We start from the raw sequence: 25,371 nt of genomic DNA on the forward strand, positions 1-25,371 counted from the left end.
TACAGAACATCCGAAATAGACCTCTGTCGGCCGTCCGAAGGATATCGGTGGTTGCTTGGGTCTGTTTTGCACGGATTAAGAAACAGATAGCGACAAAGAATTCCGCAGCATCCCGGCATATGACAGGGTTGGGCAACTGCTGCGACAGACACTTTGACGGCGGTGAGCTTCGGCTGAGCAAACTGTTCGTCCCGACTCCCTGTCTTCCGCCCCTGCTTTTAACGATGCCCGCATTGCCCCGAAAGTCATGCATGCAGAAAGTCGCGCGACGGAAAAGCAGCGACATATGCGTTGATACACGGTAAGCAGCACCAAGACAGCCGCGGCAGTACGTCACTTGAATATACGCTCATCGCAAACGCCTGTGTTCAATACCGACCAGCGTTTCCTGGCTAAACGCTCAAAGCACCACTATATGCTGTGCGAGATCAGCGCACGTTAAGAACACCAGGGAGTCTAAGTAATCCAAAGCCCTCCACTACGGCGTTTCTCACAGCCCAGGTATCACTCAGGGAAGTTAAAACCCACAATTTGAGATTTTCAGAAGTTATTTTCCACAATTTTAGTTAGCTGCTAACCACGCACTACAGGGTTAACGGCAACGTTTACGAGTGCGGAAACCTGTTTTATATGCAGGGTGTCCCAGCTAACTTGGACCAAGATTTATAAGAAAAAAAAAAACCTAAGCGTTCTTCAGAACTGAAATCGCATGGACGTTGTTAGGGCTTATCTAATGTTACAGTAGCATTTTTTCGCTCCTCCTATTTGAATAATTAGTCGAGATAAATAAATTAACTTTTTAAATATAGCTTGAAACGATCAGGCGCCAATAGGAAAGTTGTGGAGCTCCACAAATATTGTCCAACCCAGGTACTTCCTACGAGATAGACTTAGCGTGGCCGTTTTTATTGGGGAAAAACGAAAGCCTGCGGAGTTTAAAACATACCACGTGGCAGCGCGCTCCGCGTCCGAATGCGCCGCGATTACAGCGCTCTCATCCGTGCTTCACTCGCTTCGCGCCTTTCGGGCTGCCCAAGACAGAGCTTCGCGTTGAGCTTGGTTCCAAGATAAGCGCCAGTGGGCACGAGCGGCAGTTGAAAGCGCGGCTTCCGTTTTTCATCGTGATTCACACGACGTTATGATGCTTGTTATATGCGGCTTTGCTTGTTGGGATCTTGCTCCCAAATTCGAACTCATGAGATTGTCATCGTTCCTCCGCATGCATCCTGCTAATGTCAGAGCGCAATTATCGGCGCAGAAACGGGAGCCGCGCTTTCTTTCAACTGCCGCCCGTGCCCACTGGTGCTTATCTTGCAACCAAACTCAACGCGAAGCTCTGTCTTGGGCAGCCCAAAAGGCGCGAAGCGAGTGATGCTTTTTACAAAGGAAGGATGAGAGAGCTGTAATCGCGGCGAATTCAGGCGCACGGAGCGCGCTGTCACGTGGTATTTTTTAAACTCCGTGGGCTTTCGTTTTTCCCGAATAAAAATGGCCACGCTAAGTCTACCTCGTTGGAAGTGCCTGGGTTGGACAATATTTGTGGAGCTCCACAACTTTCCTATTCACGCCTGAACGTTTCAAGCTATATTTAAAAAGTTGTTTTATTTATCTCCACTAATTAATCAAATAGGAGGAACGAAAAAAATGGTACTGTAACTTTAGATAAACCCTAACAACATCCACGCGATTTCAGTTCTGAAGAACGCTTAGTTTTTTTTATAAACCTTGGTTTAAGTTAGCTGGAACACCCTGTATAAAAAATTTGGTGAAGTCGCCTGTAACTACTTAGCAATGATAGTTTGCGCAAGAACACCTCAGAAATTGAAAGAAAAAAAAGAAGATATAGCTTTTCGTGCGCTCCATAACAATACCAGCGTTTGTAGGACGATAATAAGAATTAGTGACAGTAAAAATCTAGCAGCTGTGCTACACTGAGCGTGTATGTATCTAAAAATAGGAGCACTCCGTCGAGCCGGATTCGAACCAGCGACCTATGGATGTCCGCAGTAAGAGACCTCTACAGTCCACCGCTCTACCAACTGAGCTATCGACGGGGACGGAGCCGAGGCTGGTTTCTTTTTCTCTGAATGCGCCATATACAGTTCCTGGTTCAGGAGTCGCTGTACCATATTATCCGTGTACCTTAGACCACGTGCCCTATAGACAGACCAATGACTACGGGTGGCTTGCGTTGCAATTTACGTTCTGCACTAGGAGCTTTTTTTTTGTCATGTTGCTTTGCCTTGTTAGGTTCTTTAGCCACTCCAGTGTGTCCTATTTTCTTACTTATATTCTTTAGCTTTCCGCGGTCGTCATTATTCATTCAAGATGCGTTTTTCACGAGCGCATGAGAAATTCAAATAGAGGTTTGTAACTGGCCGTCAGTTAGAGCCGTATCAGTACTTAGAATCTCCTGGCGCTGTGGCTGAATAAATTTTTGCCATATCGTGTGCCTTTCATAAAGTCACGCATCCTTGACGCATGCGCTACAACGCTTATCAGTACGCGCTACTCCATGGCGCACTGGGCAACCTATAGATACCCACGCTGCGGTGGCCATCGCTGCTTGCTGCTTCAGAGCAGATGGGAGAGAGAAGTTCACGGCTATATCTATCATCACCATCATCAGCCTGACTACGCCCACTGCAGGGCAAAGTCGGCGTAGTCGGCCCTTATCTCTTCAATTAACCCTACTCTGTGCCAGCCGCGGATGTCCTATTCCCGCAAACTTCGTCATCTCACCCGCCAACCTTACCTTCTGGCGCCCCCTGCTATGCTTGCCTTCGCATTACATGCCCTGCGGACGCCCATTTCTTCCTCTTGATTTCAACTAGGATGCCATTAACCCATGTTAGTTCCCTCACACACGCTGACCGGTTCCGGTCTCTTATCGTTGCACCAATTATTTTCCTTTCCATAGCTCGCTGCGTGGTCCTTAACTTAAGCTGAGCCGTTTTCGTTATCCTCCACGTTTCTGCCCCATAGATGAGTACTGGCAAGATAAAGCGCTGTTGTATACTTTTCTCTCGAGGGATATTGGTAAACTGACATTCATGATCTGAGAGAACCCGCCATATGCGCTTCACCCCAATCTGCTTTTAGTCATTTCGCTTTCGCGGTTCGGACCTGCGGTCAATACCTGCCCTAAGTATACGTGTTCTCTTGCTACTTCCAGCACCTCGCTACCGATTGTAAACTGCTGTTCAATTCAGAGACTATTGGCCATTACTTTGGTTTTCTGCATGTTAATTTTTAGCCCCACCGTTCTGTGCTGCCTGTCTAAATCATTGATCATGCTTTTTAGTTCATCTCCTAAGTGACTTAGCAAGCCAATGTCATCAATGAATCACAGATTTCTAAGGTATTCTCCATTAACTCTTATCCCCAGCTGTTCTCAATCCAGCCTTCTGAACACCTCCTACAAACAGGCTATAACTAACAGCCAGTTACAAATCTCCATTTGTATTTCTCGTGCGCTCGTGAAAAACGGATCCTGAATAAGTAATGACGACCGCGGAAAACTAAAGAAAATAAATTTAAAAATCGGATGACCTGAAGTGGCTACGCACCCTAACAAGACAAAGCAAAACGACAAAAGAAAATCTCCCAGTGCAGGATGCAAGGAGAGTAAACTGATACGCAAGCCATCGTAGCCATTGTCCTTTCTAGGATAAACGTCCCCAACCGGGAATGACGTCACTAAATATCACGTGACCTTTGACGTAACACGTATGACGTCACATTTTTTTGCCCAATCAGCGTTTCCAGCCTACCTAGCCGCAAACGCTTGCACACGGCGCACCTGAGGAAAAGAAGTTGCCTGCGCCTCCGTCCCCGTCGATAGCTCAGTTGGTAGAGCGGTGGACTGTAGAGGTCTCGTGCTACGGACATCCATAGGTCGCTGGTTCGAATCCGGCTCGACGGAGTGCTTTTTTTAAATATAAATGCCGCCAGCAACTGTCGCTGAGCCTCTCAATGTGCTTTGTTTTGTTAGACGCACATATGTAGGAATGCCACCGAGTAAGTTTCGGCAGCTGTACACAGCTCTCGCTTTGTCGCCTCTCTTTTTATCACGCCACGATATCACGCCAAAATGCATGCGCTTTCGAGAAGCTTGTAGGCAAAGCAACCTCTTCAGTGCATGTAACTCGTCGAAACAGCCAAACTCTGTTGGGCCACAGTGCCGACGGTAAAAAAGTTTTCGAAATTCTAAAACCTGATATGAATATTACTTAGGGCCGGCCAGACGCCTCTCAATAAATGATGAACCTAACAGGAATAGTTTACAAGTTAACTATTCATTATTAGTTAAGCAGCCTGCTGTTAGCACGTCTTAGCTATATTCTGATGTACTAAATCGCTGACAATGATGCACATCGCTGAAAAAAGCACTCTAATTCTGTACAGTCTTAGGTGAAACACCCTGTATATGTGCAGCCGGCTTCTCCGTGCTAGTACGCAACAGCCGACTACAGCCAGCTTGAAAGGAAGACATGCGCAGAAATAGGCAAACACGAAACTACATTCAAAAGGACGCCAAGGATAACAAACGTGAGGCCTTCAGGAGCATTAAATGTGGTGGTCAACTTCGAATGCTTTCTTCTCAATATCGTTATTCCCTCCTGTTGCTCAATTTGTGCAACCGATTTCTTCGGGTCTGTTTCACTGATTTTGACCGCGTTTATTTTGTCGCACTCCAAGAACCGTACTACAGGTCAAGACGTTCTTTGTTTTTAATTTTTGTGAGTTAAAAATTTCTTGCATGAAATCTTTTTTCTTGCTACAGGCATGTCGACGGCAACTGCATCGCAAAAATTCGACACTAAAAAATTGCGTTATGCGAAAAAAAAATCGTAGCATGTCTTGCCTAGTATGGTGCCTGTACGAACGCAATGAACGTTGGACTAGCTCTCTGAACCCTGCAGGCTTTCCACGAGATTCAGGGGAAAAATAAATTGCAGAAAAAAAAATGTTCTTAAGAAATACTTTTGTGAGAGCAGTCAAAAATTTATTTCTAATAAGCCCAAATATTATTATGCAAATACATCAAGAACCAAAAAAAATTTCGCTCAAAGCCGCGTAAGCTCCAGGGCACTGCGTTTTCCTGGCTGCTACACTGTCCCGAGACAGTTTCACTGTAGTTCCCATATAAACTCATCCAATGCATAACAAAGTAGCTCTTACATTGCAATTGTGGCAGCGTACCCGCATGGTACATCACTTCGCACTATAGTGTTTTACCTCGTGCCGGCAGCTCAGTGGTTACGGCACTCGGCTGCTGACCCGAAAGACGCGGGTTCGATCCCGGCCGCGGCGGCTGAATTTCTTGAAGGCGAAATTCTAGAAGCCCGTGTGCTGTGCGATGTCAGTGCACGTTAAAGAACCCCAGGTGGTCAAAATTTCCGGAGCCCTTCACTACGGCGTCTCTCATAGCCTCAGTCGCTTTGGGACGGTAAACTCCAATAAACCAAACCAAACCATTTTGGCAGGCACGGCGACTTGCGTGGCATGGCGTCCGTGGCGGCTTCCAGCGCATTGCTCTAGGCCGACTACACACGATTACAGTTGTGTTGCTGTTCATGTAGTTCCATCGCCCCTGCGACGCGATCGCGACGGACCGAATGTACGAAAACGAAACTATACGCATCGAGAGACGGCGCGTGGGCAGCGCTGCACAGGATACGCTTGCTAGAATTGGTTCCGAGTCTTTTGTTTTCATCCGCTTTTTTCATCCGCCTTTTTCTTCTCCTGTGCGGCTTAAAATGGACAGTTTGTAGATTACAAGACACGAGGATTGTGTCGGACTAAATGCTTAATTTAGAAATAATTCTGCAGAGTTCGACTTCTCATGGAGCCAAGCAATAAAGCAGCCGCTGCGAAAACGGGCATCGACAGCTGCTAATGCTATTGCGTCGCCACATCCAACATTGTTTGGACAAACATTTTGGAATATTGGAAAATTGTAAGGTGCTGTTACGGAAATATTGAAGACAATGGTCCATTCTTCCGATGTGTAGCAATATCTTTCTTCTAAAGTTTTTCCATCGCTCGCATGGAGTTGTTAGAACTGCCATAGAAAACCAGTGGGGAAAGCTTTTTATGATCGCAAAAGTGTTAAGACGAAAAAGAAAAATGTAAGCCTGTGCATGGGAGATCTGCGCACATATCGATCGGTGAAATCTTACATCATATGAAAAAATTGCGTTCATAAACTCTTTCCAGTTCAAAAACGCTTTTGTCCAAATTGTTGGGTATGCAACACATAATAGAATTAGGTGTCTCTGTGATTTTTTGAAGCTATATGTCTGCCGATTTCATCCCTTAATCGTTTCCTTCACAGGTAGAGTCCAGCAGGACCATCCATTGTAACAGGCACGTACTGCTATGGTGCCTTGGTATGTTACAGTGCCTAATCCCTCTACAAATGCACACAGAGCGTTCGACAGGCATTCGCGCGCCCCACCCGATAACAATAGATAGTTTTAGCAGCGCCGTACGGTAAACAGGGCAACTATACGGTAACTGCAATCGCATGGCAAATGTGATTAGGCAAGTCTGGCAACGGTAGCAACTGCAACGCGTGACCATATTTGCCGCACGCACTTTCCTTCCTCCATGGCCGCACGGCTGCACGGAGGCGCTAAAGTTAAAAGTTATCTGATGACTGTGGCGAAAAACACCACAGTCGCTGTTTGTAAGCTATGAGAGTATTAACACAACTTCCTCGTTGAGAACATGTCCGGCAGCCGTCAAAACGGTCGATTGTTAAGCGATTGTGTTACCAACCAGATGCTGATTTCGGCGCCTTGTGCATATGAAAATTACTTCTGAGGCACGGAAAAACAGTCTCACTTCTCGGTGGACAGCTCAGCCACGCCGAGAGAGAAGAAGAGTAGAAGGGCGCGAATGGAAGAGAGAAAGGGGCACACGGTGCTCCGGTTAAATTGGTAGGGTTTTAACATAGTTAAACCGACTATACATGCGAAAGCAGCCTGGCTCATGGGTCGTCGGCACGTCTGGCGACGATATTGTACTCAGGTTAAGCTCTGATCGAGGCTAAGCTGATCTGATGTCTTCGCGTCTCTGATGGAAGACGACGATGTGCAATGCACAGCGCGAGAGTCTGTTGCTGTTTGTTTATTTTTTCCCATTCATTTTTCTGTATTTTTTTTATTTACAATTTCATCTTTAATTCCTCTGACTTCTTACCCAAAGTTAAATCATGGCAATCAAAGTTAAACCATTATATTGGCCCCACTTTTCCTTCTTTGGGCTCTCCTCACAGAAACCTGGCCAATCCCCCGTCGTGGGTATGTGCCTTGCCACCAAGGCAACGACAACCTTAGGCGTGACCGGCTGCGGCGATAGCCTAATTAGCCTAATATGCCCACACTGAATTTGAACCGGAGTGGCAACCTCCTAGTGCTGTACTCTTCATTGCCCTTCTTTCTAGTGCGTCGTTGCTTACGTGTGTCGTAGGATGATGCAGTAGTGATGTGCCCTGTGTCGCGTCTTTTTTCGTGCTTGGTTGTTTAGGTGTGTCGTATTATGCACCAATTGTGTTGATTTGCGATTGTTTTCTTCGTGGTTTGTACATAGTTCATGTACAAAGAACATTGCTTCACTGTAATTAGTATCATGCTTAAAAAAAAGGTGATATCCCAGTGCTCTGTTCGCGCCGCCGCGGGTTCGACTCACAGTCGTGGACATTTATTTCATTTCTTTTTATTTGTACGTACGCAGGTGGCAAGATTCTTGGTCGGTGTTGGTCAGCGTTTGAGTGTTTTTGCACTAATAGTTTCGACTACCTGAGGTTCTTTAAGCACTGACACTACACAGCAGTCGGCCGCTTTTCGAGTTTCGCCTCCAATGTCACGACGCAGGCACCGCGACAGCGGTTGTAAACGCGCGTACTACTGCGTGTTTTGTTTTGTTTTGTTTTTAACATTTTGAGGTGATGATCACATCGCTATCCTTAGAGTCCCCACGCTCCGACACAAAAATCTGTTTTCCTAAATAGCAAGCAGAAGTATTTAAAAAGACCAACAAACAAGAAACCGAAACTGGGTTTCGACCAAACGATGACGTCACGCCAAACAATTCTTGAAAATTATAGGTTACAGAGGAGACTGGTGCCACCACCGGATAAAAGTCTAAACAATAGGGAGGCTATCGCATGGCGACGCCTCCAAGCTGGGAACTTGTAAACCCGGTCTGGGCCTTTCATGTTCATAGAGATAACAAAGAAAACGATAAGTGCAAGCACTGTGGGGCGAGAGGGACCCTCGACCACATAATCTGGGAATGCGCTAGCTCCCCAGGGGCTAACGAAAACAAATTGTAGAAAAACCTGGGAAGCCCTGCTGGGGAGCTAGGCCCCTGCTTCACAGCAACAAGCCATCCGCCTGGCGGAAGAAGCCGCGAGGAATCAAGACCTCTTCGCCTGCTTCTAATCGCGGAGGTCCCGGTCCCCGTCACCAAGGCCTACGTGCGGAAAATAAAGTTATTATCATCATCACAATAATAAAACCCATTGTGTGCGCACTGATTGGCTAAACTGGCGACTGCAAGAGGGAGCTTGGCCATGCGTCTTAAATGACCAAAAGCCACCTTGAAATTTTGTCATCCAACAAACACTGGACGAACATCTAGGGCCGTGCGTCCAGGGACCTCCGACACGCACAAAGATGCCCGTAGAAATCTCCCGGATAGAGAACACGAAATGGGAAATTTTAAAATTCGTTTGAGCTGCAACAAAACATTGCCCTGCTGCAAGACTTGGCACAAAGGACAAAATAACTGCTGAAACGTACCAAAGTTTCAGTAGTATCAGAGGAGGTAGAAAAAACGCCGAAGTTGTCCTTTAACCACTGAGCCATCGCGAGGGCTTACACCAGTCTAGATCAGGGGCTCAAATTGGAAACACACAAATATATATCTGCAGAAAGCAGCATTTTTGCATCTTTGAGGCATGAAACCGTTTAACACTGCTGCCAGGCATTGAAGTATTATTGGAGACCAAAAATTCATTGCCGACTTACGATATCTATACAGAACGCGTTGCAATAAATTAAGTTTTCTTTTAATTTTGTAGTGGATCAACTACATATGTACAGTGCAGCGTTTCGGTAATCCAATTATTTTTTTAGTAATCAAATTACCAGTAATCTGCTCATGGGCGTCCGGAGGGGGGGGGGGGCAAGGGGGGGCGGCTGCACCCCCCTGGAAAATCACTCACTCGAACCGTGAGTGATGGCCGCACGCCAGGGGCGGTGGTGCGCTCAGTCAAAAGGGTAAAAGCAGCCCCGCATGGTCACATCTGCGAAATGCCGCGTCCGGGCGTGCGTCGTTCCGCCGTTTTCAAACCACGCCATCGTTAGCTCTACTGAAGGGCGACCTGTTCCAGACATACAGCGGCACCGGCGAGCATGTGTTTCGAGCCGCCTTGAGATGGGTGTCTGTTTCTTTGATCTCTAGAGAGATAGCGACACGGAGGCAGACAGTGCACGGGGCATCTTGTTTTCGCCTATCGTTACGCCGGTCACCGATGAATTCTTAAGGAGGGAAGGTAAAATCAGCCGTGTCCACCCCCGCTTTGTCGGGCTGCTCAGGGGCAAGCGGGCGATGAGTTGGCGCCGCCGCCGCTCGCTGTCTCCTCCGATCCACGGGTAGCGCAGTTCGGTAGAAGCGCCGCTTTCAGAATCTCCGGCAAAGGGGATTAGCTGCTTTTGTTCACGGCGACGCAGTCTCCCGAGGCGCCCCCACACCAGCGTTCTTTGCGTCTTCTGCGAAAACCAGCGCCTTTGGTCAACGCAGCCCGATGGCGCCTGCCTGGCTCGCCTGTCACCTCTGGCTGGGCCTCAAATCACAACAGCGCCCATGTACTGTGCGTGTCAGTGCATGGTAGAGAGACCCAGGTGGTCGACATTACCCGGAACTCTGTATACTACTCCATCCCTCATAGCCTGAGTCGTTTTGGGGCTCTGAACCCCATAAAAACACAAAAACAAATTTTCCGACTGGAGTGGCGAGTGTCCCTTCCCCTCGGAAGTTGCGCGGCATTCCTTTCACCCCCAAAGTGCGCATTCGGGGATACTGCGGCAAGTAAGCCCTTGCACGTGTGCGCGCCTCTGTGTTTGTGCTTGGGTGTTTTTAGTGGCCGGTTGTCAGCGAAGCTGAGAACAACCAAGACAGCGGACGAGAAAACGACGAGCGGAGAGCAGTGTGTGTGCGGTTGCTCGACTGTGCGGATGCGCAAGCAAGATGGAGCGAGGTGTATGAAGCTGCGAGCGTGCATTTATCTTGTAAATAAGTTTTCGTTGTATATATAGTCATCTTTTGTTTTCAACGTACGCGTTCAACAGTTTTTCCAATCAATGTGTATGATGAGTGTGCACCGAGAGCGTGTAATGAAGCACAGAAGTGAATTTATCACACGTGTAATTACGCAATTCGCCCAGAAAAATCCGAGGCGCCTACAGTTGCTGTTCAAGGAAGACTGACTGAGTGACTGTAGTTGCGTGTTTGTGAACATATTGTGCTGTGTGCTGGTCATCAATCCGGGTGAGTCGAGAACCCGTATGCAGCAAGACTAAGCACTCTTCTCCACGAAGTGATATAGCATCTTTTTGCATTTTTATTAATTTTAGTTGTTTCTTCGTTGATAAACTCCAATGTACCTCTCCTAGCCGCGCTTTAATTTCCTGTTTGTAATTTTTCTTTCATGTGTGCATTTTGTTTAATTTTTATTTATATATAAATAAATAAATTTACTCCGCAAATAGCGCCTTTCTGCTACGAACATACCCCCCCCCCCCCCCCCCCCCCCGGGGCACCAACGGGGCCCCCCCCTGCAAAAAATTCTGCGGACGCCCTTGAATCTGCTGCATTTTTTTTTTCCAAAAACAATTTCGAGAACCTGAACTCGATGACTAAGAATGGTGTTGTACGGAATCCCTCCGCGTCAATGCTGGTTCACATGCGACTGAGCGAATTGAAAGATTCAGCAGCGCGTCGCAGCAAAAATTTCCAACTTGTTGAAACCTCGTTGCTCCAGTCGTCGCGTTTTCGCTTGCATATAAAAACAGGTTTTAGAGCGACAGCGATCGAGCCGCGAATCGAGAAGCTGCGCACGCGAGGACGTCTGCGCATGCAAGCCACCTGCATTTGACTCTCCCCGTGTTCCGCGCTTCACCTTCCACCCGGCACAACGGAATGCCGTATTTAGTATACTTTGGATTTGTTCTCAGTGCGAATAACAATGAAGCGCAGTGCTTCGCGTAACTTTTGTGGTGGTGCTCAAGGTTTTCGTATCTTAAAACAACACACTTGCCCCTGGCGTGAACGTAGAGATACTCTTCAGTGTCGCTGTGGAGGTGTTTACAAAGAAACGTAATAATCAGTTTATTTACCTGCAATCATTACTTTTCATGGGCTGCAATTGAACATTCAAAACAGTTTCATTTCAGATGAATTAATCGTAACTGGAATCACTTTCTTGTTTTCTCTAACGCGCAGCCTGCTATGGGGTGAACATGGGCCTTTTACAATGTTTTGAAGAACATTTTTAATGCAATTGGACATCGTAATGTTTGTTCCCACCCCTTTTGCAATACCCCTCACCGGGGTCTTTGTCATTTGGAGATTAAATTAATGTCAAAAGTCCTGCAAGAACGTATTTTGCTGGGAATCACATTTCAACTGAAGGAACTACTGGCTGGTATGTAATGAAGGCATGCATGGCTGGAATGTAAGAAAGTATGTAACGATACCTTCTGCTGGCACAACGCGTACGGTAGAACCATGGCGTTACGTTTCCGGCTGCCAGGCTGCTACGTTTACGGTTTGCGTGAGTGCCGCCCAAGCTCCCATAAAAAAAAAAAGCAATACAGACCCAGCTGTTACGTCGCGATTGTGGCAGCGTTCCCACAAGCTACGCCGCGAATATCACTCCGCGATAGTGGTTTTCCTGTGCTGGCATTTTGACAGCTTGTTTAGCGCATGCAGAGCACGCATCGGCTAAAGCGGAATTCAGGAATCCGTCGACAACTTCCGGTGAGTTGCATCCACGCCGACGTCGTCTCTTGCTGCGGCTTTTGGCGCTGTTCCATCGCCGGGCGTGAGCCGTCGAAGACGCGAAAACGAAACTACCTATGCCACGCGGGCAGCGCTTTACAACATACACATTTGTATTGGGCGACTCCAAGGAATGCTTCGGTCATTTGCGTTCGCCGTAGCGCCTAAAACTTAAAAAGAAAACTACTAGGTTCCAATAGGCGAGGACTCTGTAGGATTAAAACGGCTGCCATGAAAACAGCACAGAATTTTCAAATGGATGTCCAAATTTCACCCGCTCCGAGCATGTTCCCGGACTTCGCTGCCGCCTCCCTTCCTGGAAGAGCCATTGCAGAACGTATTGGAATTCCCGTGTATGGGAACAATTGCGACAGCCACTCAAAGCCTTGCAAATTCCACAGAAGCGTGTTACCCTCTCTAGAGGTAGTAAAAAAAAAACAGATCGGCAGACAACAAGGTGCATTTATTTCACACATGCTTCCCGGCTACTAATTTTTTTCTGCCTGACTCGTTTTTTTTTTTCGCCGTCTCATAAAAGAACGCAACAGCGTGGTTCTGTATTAACCCAACTCGCTTTCAGTTTTGAACAGCACACATACATTCTAAACCACCAGCTAAGAGCCTCATACAACCAAGCTGGTAATTTTGCAATCTATTGCACACACCAGTGAAGTACAACTGCACCCAACAAACCAGCCTCGTTCTAAAGCAACACAAACATACCTCAGCACATTTTATACAAATGGCTGCATTCCATTTATTACAGTGTTCAGGCATAATCGTTCAATGTACAAGCGAAAACATTGGCAAAAAATAGAGTGAGTTAAAGAGCCTCAGTAAATGATTTCCTTTTATGTACAATATGAAGTTCCTCTGTGACACCGTGGGGGGGAGAAGCTGTACAAAGTGCACACAGAGAAAGAGGCAAGGACTGGAGATGGAGGACCACGATGCTGCCACACTCCTGCCTTTCTGACACAATTGAAATGAAGGTGAAGTCCATACTATACACTGTACACAATGCCAGCACAGGCAAGAGTCAGTTCAAGAAGCCCCTGCACTGGGGTGCTCCACACAGGCATGAAATTTTCTCATCCTCGAGAGGGAACTTGTAGTCGTACGTGATCTCCTCGTTGACGTTGATGGGCTGCCTCGAGTAGATGACAATCTTCTTCTGTCCTTCCACCGTAATCACCTTCGCGTAGCAGTTTGGCTGAACGAAAAAAAACAACAACAAAAAACGAAGGACTACTGTTAGATTCACAAGAATTAAGAACAAAACAGCACGGAGAGTTCATCTGTAAGCTTGGCCAATGTGAGCATTTGGACAAACTAATACCCCTGTCAAGCGGGCAAAGAGAGCACTTACGGAGTGTGTCACCAGCTATAAGTGCACTTTGTCAAATCTAAGCATCGTAAATGGAGTGTCACTCGCAGAAAAGTGCACTCCGGTTGGAGCGCGTTCACACAGAGCACACTTTGAGGGCCAAGTACGTAACCTCGACAGCAGCGACTTTGAAGGCACAATATGTACGGTCCACAAAAAGTACTCAAAAGTATATTTTAGTTGCTATAACACTGCTTTTAAAGAATATTTCTTCATTACAGCTATAAGCGAAGCAACAGAACAAAGGAATGCGACCAGATACAGCTCTACTGCACACCGCCATATTATTTGTCGTCAAAATTTTGGATAGTCTCAGCTGATCTTGGCTTTTCAAGTTTTCAACTTTTTTTTTCATTTTCAGAAACTATTTAAGCTCATTTTATTTGTGCTGTCATGTCAAACAGTCAATTTTTAAGTTCTTTTTCATCGACCACTTCAAAAATTCCACTCATTTAACATTGCCATTTTTTTTTACTACTCGTGCACTTTGCCTTCCCATCTAGCACCGCGTAGCCCAAAGTGTCTCTCGAGATGCTGAAGCACACTCCCCATAAGTGCAATTAACTTTAGTGCTTGACAGGGGCATTAGATGCAAAGGAAAAGCTGACTGTCAAAATATAGCACACATTCTAGTCGAGTGTAATGCAAAATATCACAGCCAAGTTCAGTGGATTGGCAGTATAGGAGGTCTGAGCATGGTACTAGAAGTATTTTAGGTGGGATGGCTAGGCTTCTGGAAGCACCAAACTTTGGTTTCTACTTTGCTAGTCTAAACAAGATTACACTACTGTGAACATAGTCTGCATTCGTTACGGTTCTGTTTCACATTGTTTCATATATGGGAAACTAAGAATGCCCGCTCTGTGGATGTGTTAGGCCAAAACTGCCAGCCACCCGTGACAATTTTACAATCAGTGAATACCTTAGTTGCATGTTAAGTAATTATAGGCCCTTATTTTGAGCATGAAATTGCCACTGCCATTCTACAAGTGAGCCCATAATCCACAAGTGAGCTACAAGTGAGCTAGCTTTCCAAGTGATGCAAAAGAAAGAAAGAAAGAAAAAAATTGGTAGAGTTTTAAAACCTAGTTGAACCGAGTAGACGTATCAAAGCGTGTGATTAGCCTAATTGGCTCTTAGTTTTGCTTAGCTGGGTAGTTGGCATGCCTGACAACGGTATCAGACTCAGGTTAAGCTCTGATCGAGGTTAAGCTGATCTGATCTGTTCGTGCCACAGGTGGAAGTTGATGAAGACGACTATGTGCAATGCACAGAGCGAGAGTGTGCTACAGTTTAACACAAGGTGTGTTTGGCTGCGGTGATAGCCTGATGATCTCGCATAGCGGCCTTTGAAGCTGATCTGCTTACGCCACCGCAGGTTCGACTCTCAGTCGTGGATGTTGATGTGGCATCGCTGTTGCTAGGCAACAACACAAGATCCAATGATGACAAAGATTCTTGGCCGGTGTTGGTGAGCGTACAAGTGGCTTCGCACTAAAAGTTCTTCTACATAGAGCACTCACGTTGCAGCTGTGGTTGATGAAGCGAGCAAGGTTGCCGCACTTGGTGGCGTCGATGATGGTCTCGACGTCTACCCGGAAGAGGTACGAGCTACCGATACCGATCTGCGTGTAGTACTGCTCCCGCCGGTCAGCCATGATGGGACGCACCATCTGGCCCACATACTCTATGACCATCTCGTCGGCCGCAATGGGTTCCAGGGCGAACAGGCCCCAGTCGTGGATCCGGCTCTTGGCAAACTTGAGCTGCTTCTTCCGGAACTGAAAGCACAAAGGGCAGAGGCAACAGTGGTCGTGAGTGACATGTGAGAGAAAAAGGTCCTACATTAAAAGGACGCTCAGGTCATACCAAAGTCGGCTAGTAAGATTAAAGCACTCTAAGGACAAAAAGGTTAATTTCGCTGACAATAGAGCTTTTATTAACTAAAAAAGGAGAAAAATTGAGACACATCACTGCCATCAGCCATTTAACAAGCTAACTGTGACGACATCAACAAAATATTTTTCTAACACAGATCTCTGAGGCTAGGCATGCAATGCCATTCAATTCCAAGCAGTGATTACAGAGCCCTTCAGCAAAAAATTCATCTTTTGCTGTAAAAAAATAAACAGCAACACAGATAAAAAAAATGTCATACAATCAATTTTTAGAGAAGAAAAATAACCGAGGGCACATAACCCATTCACTCCCAAAGGCAGTGACTGTCCGCCCAGCAGCCAAAGAAAAAAAAAAGATGGCAGAGCGCCATCTGCCAGGAAAAATGTTTGCTACCACATTTAACACTTTATTTTAGTTAGTACTTTATACACCAGATGGCAATAGTTGCCCACTAGTTTCGATATATTTAGGTGGAGAAAGAAACTTGTCATCCTGCCAATTTTCGAGTCGCACATCGCATCCAGGAGAAGCCAGAGCATCGCGGACGCCAAGATTCATGTGCTTCTGTTCGCCAGTGACTGCAGTGTTTGCCACTGATTCGGACTGCGATGGGCCTGACGATATAGAAGTCTTGGAAAGCAGTGACTGTGACAGTGATGGCTGCGGTCAAGACTTTGACTCGCACTCTGAGTCTACTTCTCGTGACAGCAATTCAGCGCCATCAAAGGCTACCACAGAAGATAGGGCAAAGGATATCGAATTTTATTTTTTTTTTTATGTGATGGGTTCAGCTGTTTATATAGCAGCTATGTACTCTACAAGAAGGCAACCGGAAAAAAATGTTGCATGCACATTGTAAGGCTGATCAAGTGGATCAGGTTATCGAAAGTACTGTGTTGCCTTAAACACCAAGTCAAGGATCCTGCAATTCGTGCAACACCTGTGCATAAATCACACCTCAGGGAAGGAGTAAAAACACCACATGAAAAAAAAAATTCCATTCCCTCAGTAGAATTCAGAATATGGAAACAATCTGTCACATATAAAGCCTTTGTCCAAATATACAGCCCATGGTCTCTGCATCTAAGGTGCATAGTGGTGCTGGCAAGCTGTCTTAGAAGTCTTAAGCTTTCGTTCATCTCCCCTTTGGAAGATTAGAATGGTGACGATTCAAAACAAGCCACACTGAATGGCCCGCAAGCAAACTTGGCAAGTTGTATTTTTTTAGCAATGGTAGCACGTCAAAGCAAACTACCGGGTAACACTTTCAGACACCCCTCGTCTTTTCTATTTAAAAAAAAAATTCCTTTTGCCTTAATAACTCTATGCATGCAGGCCAAAAGAAAGTCAATTAGCTCTGTTACAAATCTGAAAAAGCCCACTGTTAATTTGGTACAGGTATGTTCACAACTGTGTGAAAAGCACTAACCATGGTAGCAATATTTTAACATGCTCCTAACATGCTCCTGACAAGCGAAAGAATAAGCACTCAAGGAATCAGAACATGAAAAACCAAGAACAAAAAGATTTGATAAAATCGGCTTCGATAATTAAACCAAGCATATACTGTCAAGCTCATCATTTAGAGAAATATCATTTGCTGTATCTGCTAGCTACATACATAAAAAAACATCTCAGTTCAGACAAAAATAAGTGCTGAATTCACCTGAAAGAGAGAAATTGCTCTTAGGCACTGCACACTAACACAAAAAGTTGCAATTTCACTGAAAACAAGCCTATGCAAATGCGAACACAATTACCACTATCTAAATAATTCTGCACACAGCAACCAAGAGGGTTAAAAAAATTGAAGACAATATCAAAGGATCATATTTTCTACCCTTCATAAAGAGCTGTGATTGTACCCTCACATCCTTGCCACATTAGCAGCCAGGCAAATATACCAATCTTAGTTTTCGAACCAAAATCATGCAGTATGAAAAGAAATGTGGCCTGTGACCATGACACAATGGGGATACTAGTGACAATGTCAAGATGCAGAAATGATTATCCTCACAATAAATGTGCCACCAAACGCACCAATAGCAAACTAAATCGCGTGACTTTGCAATAATATACATTCATTCCCAGATATACAGTCAAGCCCACTTATAACAATATTTAAGTGCCATGGAAATACCATTGTTATACCCAATAATTGTTATAACAGGGATGTGCTGAGAAAAAGAAAAGATGACAAACTTCAGAGCATTTACTGACATTAAATACCCGGAGGGGTTTGATTGTCCTAATACCTGTAAAAGGTCATTAATTCGAACTTCAGGGAACCGGAACAATGTTCACCGTTCACCGATGACCAAAGCACCGCCATCACTGCGCCACCGGGAGCTTCGCACACCTCCACATCACAGGAATCAAGCCGGCTTTCCGGAAGCGATTCTTATCGGATATTCAAGAAGCATGCAGAACTAAGGGTGCGGCAACAGCTGACGTGAGAAAAACCGCGCTGGCTGCACGCACGCGCACTGCAGCGACTGATTGGGGGTACGCATGGCGTGCGTAGCCAATGCAGCAATGCAGCAGCTCTCCTGACGCGATGACGCCTGCCCCTGGGACATGGGAAATTTGTGAAGCGGGGACCGTGGGGAAGTTAGCGAAGAACAGCGGAAGATGGGACAACGTACGCGCTGCCAGTGCCAGCCGTAGCTCAGAGTGTAAAAACAAAGAAAAATGCTTCTTCACATTTTTTTTCTGCGAGCGGCGCACCCCTCAGAAACGTTAATAATGGACTGCTCCGTCAAGGTTCCCTACCATGCTCCCTACTTTCTTCTCTGCATGGGCCTTTTGCTCAGGGGAACGCATTCACGGGTTCTTTTGCTTTCGTGGCATTGCTGCACCAGCTCAGTCCATTGGTCAGCCCCACATGCGCGCGCGTTTGTGTTGTAAGCATGTTTTTGTTGGTGTGGTCGTAGCATTTCCTTGTTTTTTTTTTCTATAATGGTTGACACTCAATTACCAGATTTAATTGTTATAACCAATAATGTGCCCTGACTGCATTGTTATAAGCAGTTTATTTTACCATAGAACACATGGCAAAGCTGATGGTGCCACGACTGACCATTGTTATATCCAATATATTGTTATAACCAGTATTGTTATAAGTGGGCTCGACTGTATTAAATTACTGTTGGCATCGAAGAGTTAGAATATTCCTTTCAAAATCCCCCACCAAGGTACAGCCCTAATGTGCGTGTTTATCGAACGGAAGTCCAATAAAAAATTCAGGGTGCACCTTGGCTCTCTAAAGTGCTGCAAGGCGAAATTTCCTGGCGCACTGTTTGGCATTGACTGCAAGGCTGTTTGTGCTGCACTAGTTATTTGACTAAACACTTTGACTACACATTACAACTACACACTTTAACTGCCGACTTTGACTGCTTCTTTAGCACGACTCTCTCTCTGCTTCAATGAGTTCGGTTGTATCCATGGCTCTGTTCGCAGTAATGAGGTATGTAATGCGGTCGCCCACGGACGCCTTACGCCCCCTGTCGGAGCGGACGACAACTATATTTATTAGTTGTAGTTTGCTCCAAAAGGGGGCGCCAGGCATCCGTGGGTGACCTCATTACTGCGAATCCGTGCACTCTGACGTCATAACCCTTTTGACCAACCGAAAAGCGTGACACCTCTGCTGACAACCTTCTGCTGACAACGATGAAGCATTAAAGGCTTTCGCATTAATATGCAGTATGCACCACAAGCACCGAATGGTTGCACGCATCGCTAACTAAATTCAGTTAGCCACACACAGATTTGCGCGAATGCATTTTTCACTGTTCAATTTTTAATTTATATGAATTTCAGGTGACAGGAATGTTTTTTGTGAGATTCGTATCATTGAAACTCTACTGTGTACACTGCGAGTGTGATTCAAAACTGAAAGGCTGTTACAAATGACTGCACTCTGCCATTACATTTGTGAAGGAGGGGACACCACACAGCATCATCAACTGCACCATCTCTTCTCACCTTCAGCTGGTTGAACTTGAGCAAGTCGCTAATCACTTCTGCTTCTCCAAAAGAGGTCAGCAACCTCCGCTGATTGGACCGTGCTTCCCTGCTTGACTGGGCGGCAAGGCGAGCTTTGCTTGTTGGGTCCTGCAGTGCCAATGAGACATACCGATTAATCTGTAATCACGATAAGCCAAAACAAGTACTAGCATCAGCACTGGAAAGTAACATGTTCTACAGCCACGCGAGATATCAAAAGTGGCAGTAGACTCCAAAATGTTTTGAGTGATTATGGCCTTCTCTAGCACAATGTTTAAGAGCAAACCAAGGACTTTGAATGCAGTGCTTCAACCAGTGGAGTGTTGAGGCAACTCTAGAAAAACTTGAAAAATTTTTAAAGTTGGAAGTGTAGACGCAAATTACCTCAAAAAAAAAAAGAAAAAAAGAAGTGACATCAAAACAGCAAGTGCTGAATGTCAGTAGAAGGCCCGGTCAGTTATCTAGCTACTAAGGTTACTCCAGCATGCCCCTTTGCAATAACCTGCCAAACAGCTCATTAAAAAAAAATGTCTTCTAACCGTAGACAAGACAACCTAGCCTCAGAGACAGTAAACACTGCTTATTTTAGGCTTGTCAGTACACAACCAGCAGGAAGATAAAAAACTTCCCACAAAAAGTTAGTAAGCATGAGAGTAAACCTGGATGAGAAACCAAAAAATCACAATAAAAAATATCATACCCATGGAAAAGAACAAAAAAAATTAAGAGCTGCGTTAGATTTCAAGTAAGTAGCACACAAGTATGAGGTAAGATGCTGCTCTACCATGCTGCAGCAAGAAACTATACAACCATATCTGACAGTGTTACGATCCAATGCTGCACATGTCCTGCTTTCTTCTCCTTAAAATAGTTTCAGTCATTACTCTGACACTTAAGGCCAATGACCGTTGTTTCCCTACATACCGTCTTACACATTGCACTCCACAAACAGTACCACACTCTGCAGACATCATGCTCTCACACTTACACAAAGTGGAAAACAAGACGGCGTTAACTTCAAAAGCAGAAGTCTGCTGCTAATAGCTGTCAGTACACACAGCTTTGATTCGCCAAACACATGCTTCAATAAAGATAACAGGCATGCTGACACAACCACTAGTATAAAGACAACCATGCATCAACAAAGATAGCAGGCATGCTCAGACAAGCACTAGTATAAAGACAACCACGCAATAAAGAAAGCCCAACCAAGCTTTGAATGCTGCCTCTACAGTGTGTGTGCAGTACACTGCACATGCCTGAGCCACTAGTGCTTTGTCTCTGAAGGAATGTGTTGGCACTTATAAGTCTCTTTTTGTCCTCTACTGCCCGGGCCACATGTGAAGCTGCAGGACGTGACAATAATAACCAATAACATGACGCTCTGGTCTTGTGTATCTTTACACCACCATCAGATTGTACTTCACAGGGGAAATGGTGTGAATCGCAACTACCAAGAATGGATAATATAACATTTCTGAAACCAATTCCATTCCATTTTTGCATTTTCTGCCCTTCGTCATTGGCTGAAGTTATGCCCCGCAATGCATCTGTTCTTCATTATTGGTTCAAGCCCCGCTGTAAGAATATATTTGTTCAAGCCCAGCAATGGCGGGGCACGGCTTCTCATCTGCCTTTTACGAAGAACGGGAAATATGAAAATGAATGGAATCATACTACTAAAGCGGCTTAGTCTGCGTTATAATACCATGGTGCACTGGAGGTGTGTTTTAGCTCTGACGCCTACTTCCAACTGCAGCGGCCAATGGGGCCTTGGACTGAGGACATCAGCATTTCATATTCGATATAAAATTTTTTCCTCCTCCTCCTACCTATGCATTCACAATGCTACATAATTTTTGCTGCTTCAGTCACAGTGTCACCACATGTATACATATCTTGTTTCGTGTCAGTCTTGGCTACTGCTAGGGTACAAAGTGCAACTAATGGCTGGAGCACATATTTGGAACCCTTGGCCACACAGAGACATTTCGAGCCAGAAGTGCGGCCTGAATGCAGAAAGCTGCCTTCCAGATGCCTGTGTTTTACATTACAAGCATCACTCTGGCTCGAGAGTGTGCGTTTATACCTTTCTGTCTCATTATGGATCAGCACTGTGAGAGGCCTAACATAAAATGAACAGTTTGCATAATGACTTCTCAAGACTGACAAAAACGAGTCAAAGGAAGCATAGAGACAGTAAGAGCAGTGTACAGTCATGATGTGGGCACATGAGAACTCAGCAGAAATTGAACAATTAATCATCAGAGAGAGAAGAATCTTTCTTCATGTGCAATCTAGACCTGTTCCTTTCAAAAATTCGGAAATTCTCCTCCCACTATAGCTAGTAATTTGTAATTGATGGGTCAATCGAGGCCCACACTAAGTGTGGCACAGCGTGCAGCTAGCAGACATGCAAAGGGGCTTGCCTGTGTCTCCAGCTGAGGTATGGCGCTGCCAGACTGCTTGAAACGCGCCTTCTCCTTGACGTCCATCTTGTAGTAGCCTTCGCTGCGCGCACAGCCCGTCACGTGGACACGGGCCTCGTCCTTCTTCTTCTTCTTGCTCGGATTCGGTATGTTGGTCGGTGCACAGAACGGTTAAGGGGCACACACATGACACGCCTGCTTTGAGGCAGCCACCATAGCACTCCAAAACGACGCCATGTCACTTTGCATACGCAGCTAGCGGCAATCATGAAAGGGAACACATTGTGAACATTTGCGTGTTTCCCCATATGTATGGGGCACAAGTAAATCTTTTCTGCAAGTTCAACACAGGAATAATCAGCCTTGTATAAAAACCAATTGCTCCTTTCACCTTAATGTTACCCATACATGCTTCAACTTAAGTACTTTGTTGGCCCAACTATATCCAAAGCCCTCTCCTGACACTTTTTATCCCCACAAAATTCCCAATTTCATTCTGCTTACCTGACTCCCTACTGCCCCCTGTCTCACAATAAGCACCTGATGGCAAATGTCAACACGGCAAATCCAGAAGCTACACTACACAGCCATTCTGTACGCATGCCGGTAGAGGATGCAAGCCTTCAGTTGTCCAGGTCATAGCAACGATGAGTAATGCCAGCAAGCATACCTAAAGGACTGCACCACAGTGACCAATGTCTGCGACCAACTTTTGAAACATAGTGCAATATCTACAGAGTGGCAAAGTGAGCTATTCAGGCATAGCAGGTCTCAAGGATACCGAACCAGCGTTGGCACAAAGCTGCACACAATGCAGGATGATGCATCATTGTATGTAGTAAAATGCAAGAATGCCTGTGCAACTAAGGTGGATGCAGGGTCCATCACGTTAACATGGTTTATTTTTTATCCCTCAACACATGCCTTTTGAAAGCATTTATAGTACTGCAAACCCTCATAACGCTACTAAACCTCTGCTCTGCCTTTGGCTGATACAATCACTATATGCAGCTTGCGGACAGAGACCGCAAACAACTGCTATAAACGGTCCTCCAGTGAGTATACTTGTCACTACCCCGTGACACTACCACCACGGAACAGCTCTCAGTGCCAATTAGCTAGCTAGCTGCAACTTAGCCTACAAAACATCTACATCTAAGATCAACAGCCACTAAAGCCCATGACACAATACAAACTGGACCACAAAAGCGTTTCATCTACAGCACCAATGGCTGTGAGCTAATAGCAGCTCTCCTTTCAAGTTACCTAAAGACAAACGTCAGGCATTTAGTGGCTTTTACTTCTACTGATATACTTTGCATAATCGTCAGATACTCCCATACAGAAGGAGTATTCAAAAATGCAGCGGCAAACCTCGCCAGTAAAACTAACGTAATCGCATGGAGGCACTGTCCTTCTGTGCTGCAGGTACTCCAATCACATTAGTGCCAGCATGCTGAAATTGCAAGAATTCCATAATATTACAACCCCACAAGAAGGCTGAATTAGGCTTGCTGGTGTGCTGTGCGAAGAATGCAAAAACAGCACAAAAGACAAAGACAAACAAACATATAATTGACAAGAATGACGTCATACACGCCGGTTTTTTTCCCCCGCTTGTTTGTCCGTCACCTCTGCTGGTTTGCCATTCTTGTCCCCTTAACCCTAGATCCCACCTTTTTTTTTCTATGGGCATGTCCGAGCGAGGGACAGTAAATAAGGAAGAAATGACCGTCACTACTAGTAATCGACCCCTTTAAATTTGGAAAACTAGACAATTCAGACATCCAGTTCAGTTGCTTTTAAGGTGCCTTGGAAAATTTTGTGCCCAAGGTATACTGTTTAACTCCTCCTCCCAGTATTAAAAATAAGCAAAGCAGTTCAAACTCACAGAATGCCCATATGATAGCAGACAGTTACTAAAGCACTATCATTACACACCATAGGCAGCTCTCCTGCAAGAAAACTTAGCAAACAGACGTAAGCACCAGTCAGGCAGCAGCAGCAAAGGATATGTGGATGGTCGACCCAGTGCGTGTCGTTGAGCCAGTACCCCTGCACCTCATCCTGCAGCATGGCGTCGTAGCTGCGCTTCAGGTACTGCACATCCTCCGAGTCCACCCCTGTCCTTAGGAACTCATACAGAATGTTCATCTCCTCCACCACATTGCGCCGAGCAAACGCCACCTCCCGCGACAGCTTTTCAATTGGCTCAAGCGGCACATCGAACATGAGCTGGTCGCAGATGGTCTCTTCTTTGGACTTTCGCTTCTTCCTCTGCTTCGTCTTGGTAGGCGAAGGAACAGCAGCAGGAGGCGGTGACGACTGCCGCTCCGCCGGCGCCGTGACTGCAGCCGCGGCGGCGGGGACGACGGGCGGAGGTGCCGAAGCGTACTCGTGATCGCCAGCAACTGCCTCCGGCAGAGCCGCCCCCGTTTGTTGGGGCAGGCAGTAACAGTGATCGGAAATGAGGTAGCTGGGCTCGTTGGCGCCCTCCTCCTCCTGCTTGTCCTCCGCCTTCTCCAGCATTCCTTTCAACACATCCGCCTTGGGCGGCTTCGACGCATCACCATTCACAAGAGGCTCTTCCTTCACCTTCTCCTCCACTTTCACCGGTGGTGACGCAGGTGCCTTCGCGTCCGTCTTGTCGCTGGCGCCCTCGGGGGGTGCAAAGCTAGCGGCAAGGGCCATGAGTGCTTCAGACGCTTCGTACTCGAGGTTGCATGGCGGCAGGTCGTCGAGAATATCCTTGGCGATATCCGCAGACAGCTCTGCTGCAGCGGGTGCAACAGGCCTGGAATCTTTGGCAGTGTCGTCTTCCCTCTCAACTTCAGTGGGCAATTCTCGTTCTTCCTGTTCTGCCTGTTCTTCTTCTTCTTCTTCCCGTTCATCGAACAGAGGGGTGGGAGGGAGCTCAATGTCTTCGAGATCAGATACTTCATCCTTGAGGTGTCCTTCAAGTGCAGGCAATGACGAAGCCTCTGCAGCCGTTGAAGCTTGCTGCTCCAGTGGTTCTTTCCTGTAAAGAGCATTACAACAGGCGGGCATTAAAGATGTGTCCTGGACTGGTAGAAGGAGGATTGGCTTGTAGAAGGAAGTGCAATCACATTTAAAACTGTAATGGAGTTAACTGATTTAGGTTTGTGGGGTTTAACGTCCCAAAGCGACTCAGGCTATGAGGGACGCCGCAGTGAAGGGCTCCGGAAATTTCGACCACCTGGGGTTCTTTAATAAGCACTCACATCGCACAGTACATGGGTCTCTAAATGTAGTTAATTCCATCAATGGAGTTATTTGATGGAACCATCAGACAAAAACTAAAGTGGAAGTTGACAGCCAAAAGTGGGTTGTCGTGTTATCATTGGATTGCTATGCTGGGTTGAGCGAGAGGACGAGGTTTCACATGGTCTGCCTGCCAATGACAGCGATGGAACTGGCACCTAATCATCGCAGTAGAACATGACACTTTTCATGATGTTTGTGCATGGTATTATGTCAGTGTCCTTACATGTGGGGGTGAGGCACCTACTCAATCAAGTAGCTGCCCTAGGTGGGTGATGACAGTAAGCA

At 46.0% G+C, this 25,371-nt stretch overlaps 1 protein-coding gene and 2 non-coding genes across 7 annotated transcripts in view; 1 reads left to right on the forward strand and 2 right to left on the reverse strand.

Moving 5' to 3' along the window:
* Positions 1 to 1,963: 1,963 nt before the first annotated feature.
* TRNAY-GUA (transfer RNA tyrosine (anticodon GUA)) lies at positions 1,964 to 2,054 on the reverse strand. The gene is given in 2 exon segments: positions 1,964 to 1,999; positions 2,018 to 2,054. It is a non-coding gene; the product is annotated as a tRNA-Tyr (tRNA).
* Positions 2,055 to 3,834: 1,780 nt separating this feature from the next.
* TRNAY-GUA (transfer RNA tyrosine (anticodon GUA)) lies at positions 3,835 to 3,925 on the forward strand. Its single transcript is given in 2 exon segments — positions 3,835 to 3,871; positions 3,890 to 3,925. It is a non-coding gene; the product is annotated as a tRNA-Tyr (tRNA).
* Positions 3,926 to 12,519: 8,594 nt separating this feature from the next.
* Positions 12,520 to 25,371, reverse strand: part of LOC149363206 (histone-lysine N-methyltransferase SETD1-like) — a 56,488-nt gene continuing 43,636 nt past the window's right edge. For all 5 annotated transcript variants that reach the window (XM_089573380.1, XM_089573384.1, XM_089573382.1 and 2 more), the window contains 5 exons: positions 23,817 to 24,820; positions 21,802 to 21,959; positions 19,352 to 19,480; positions 14,986 to 15,243; positions 12,520 to 13,288 (listed from right to left, as the gene is read on the reverse strand). In XM_089573380.1, the coding sequence (XP_089429506.1) occupies positions 13,115 to 13,288; positions 14,986 to 15,243; positions 19,352 to 19,480; positions 21,802 to 21,959; positions 23,817 to 24,820 (1,723 nt within the window). In that variant the 3' untranslated portion in view covers positions 12,520 to 13,114. The remainder of the gene's footprint in view (positions 13,289 to 14,985; positions 15,244 to 19,351; positions 19,481 to 21,801; positions 21,960 to 23,816; positions 24,821 to 25,371) is intronic.

This window comes from Amblyomma mixtum, chromosome 2 (assembly GCF_055824585.1).
Source record: "Amblyomma mixtum isolate Tamu chromosome 2, ASM5582458v1, whole genome shotgun sequence".
NCBI lineage: Eukaryota > Metazoa > Arthropoda > Arachnida > Ixodida > Ixodidae > Amblyomma > Amblyomma mixtum.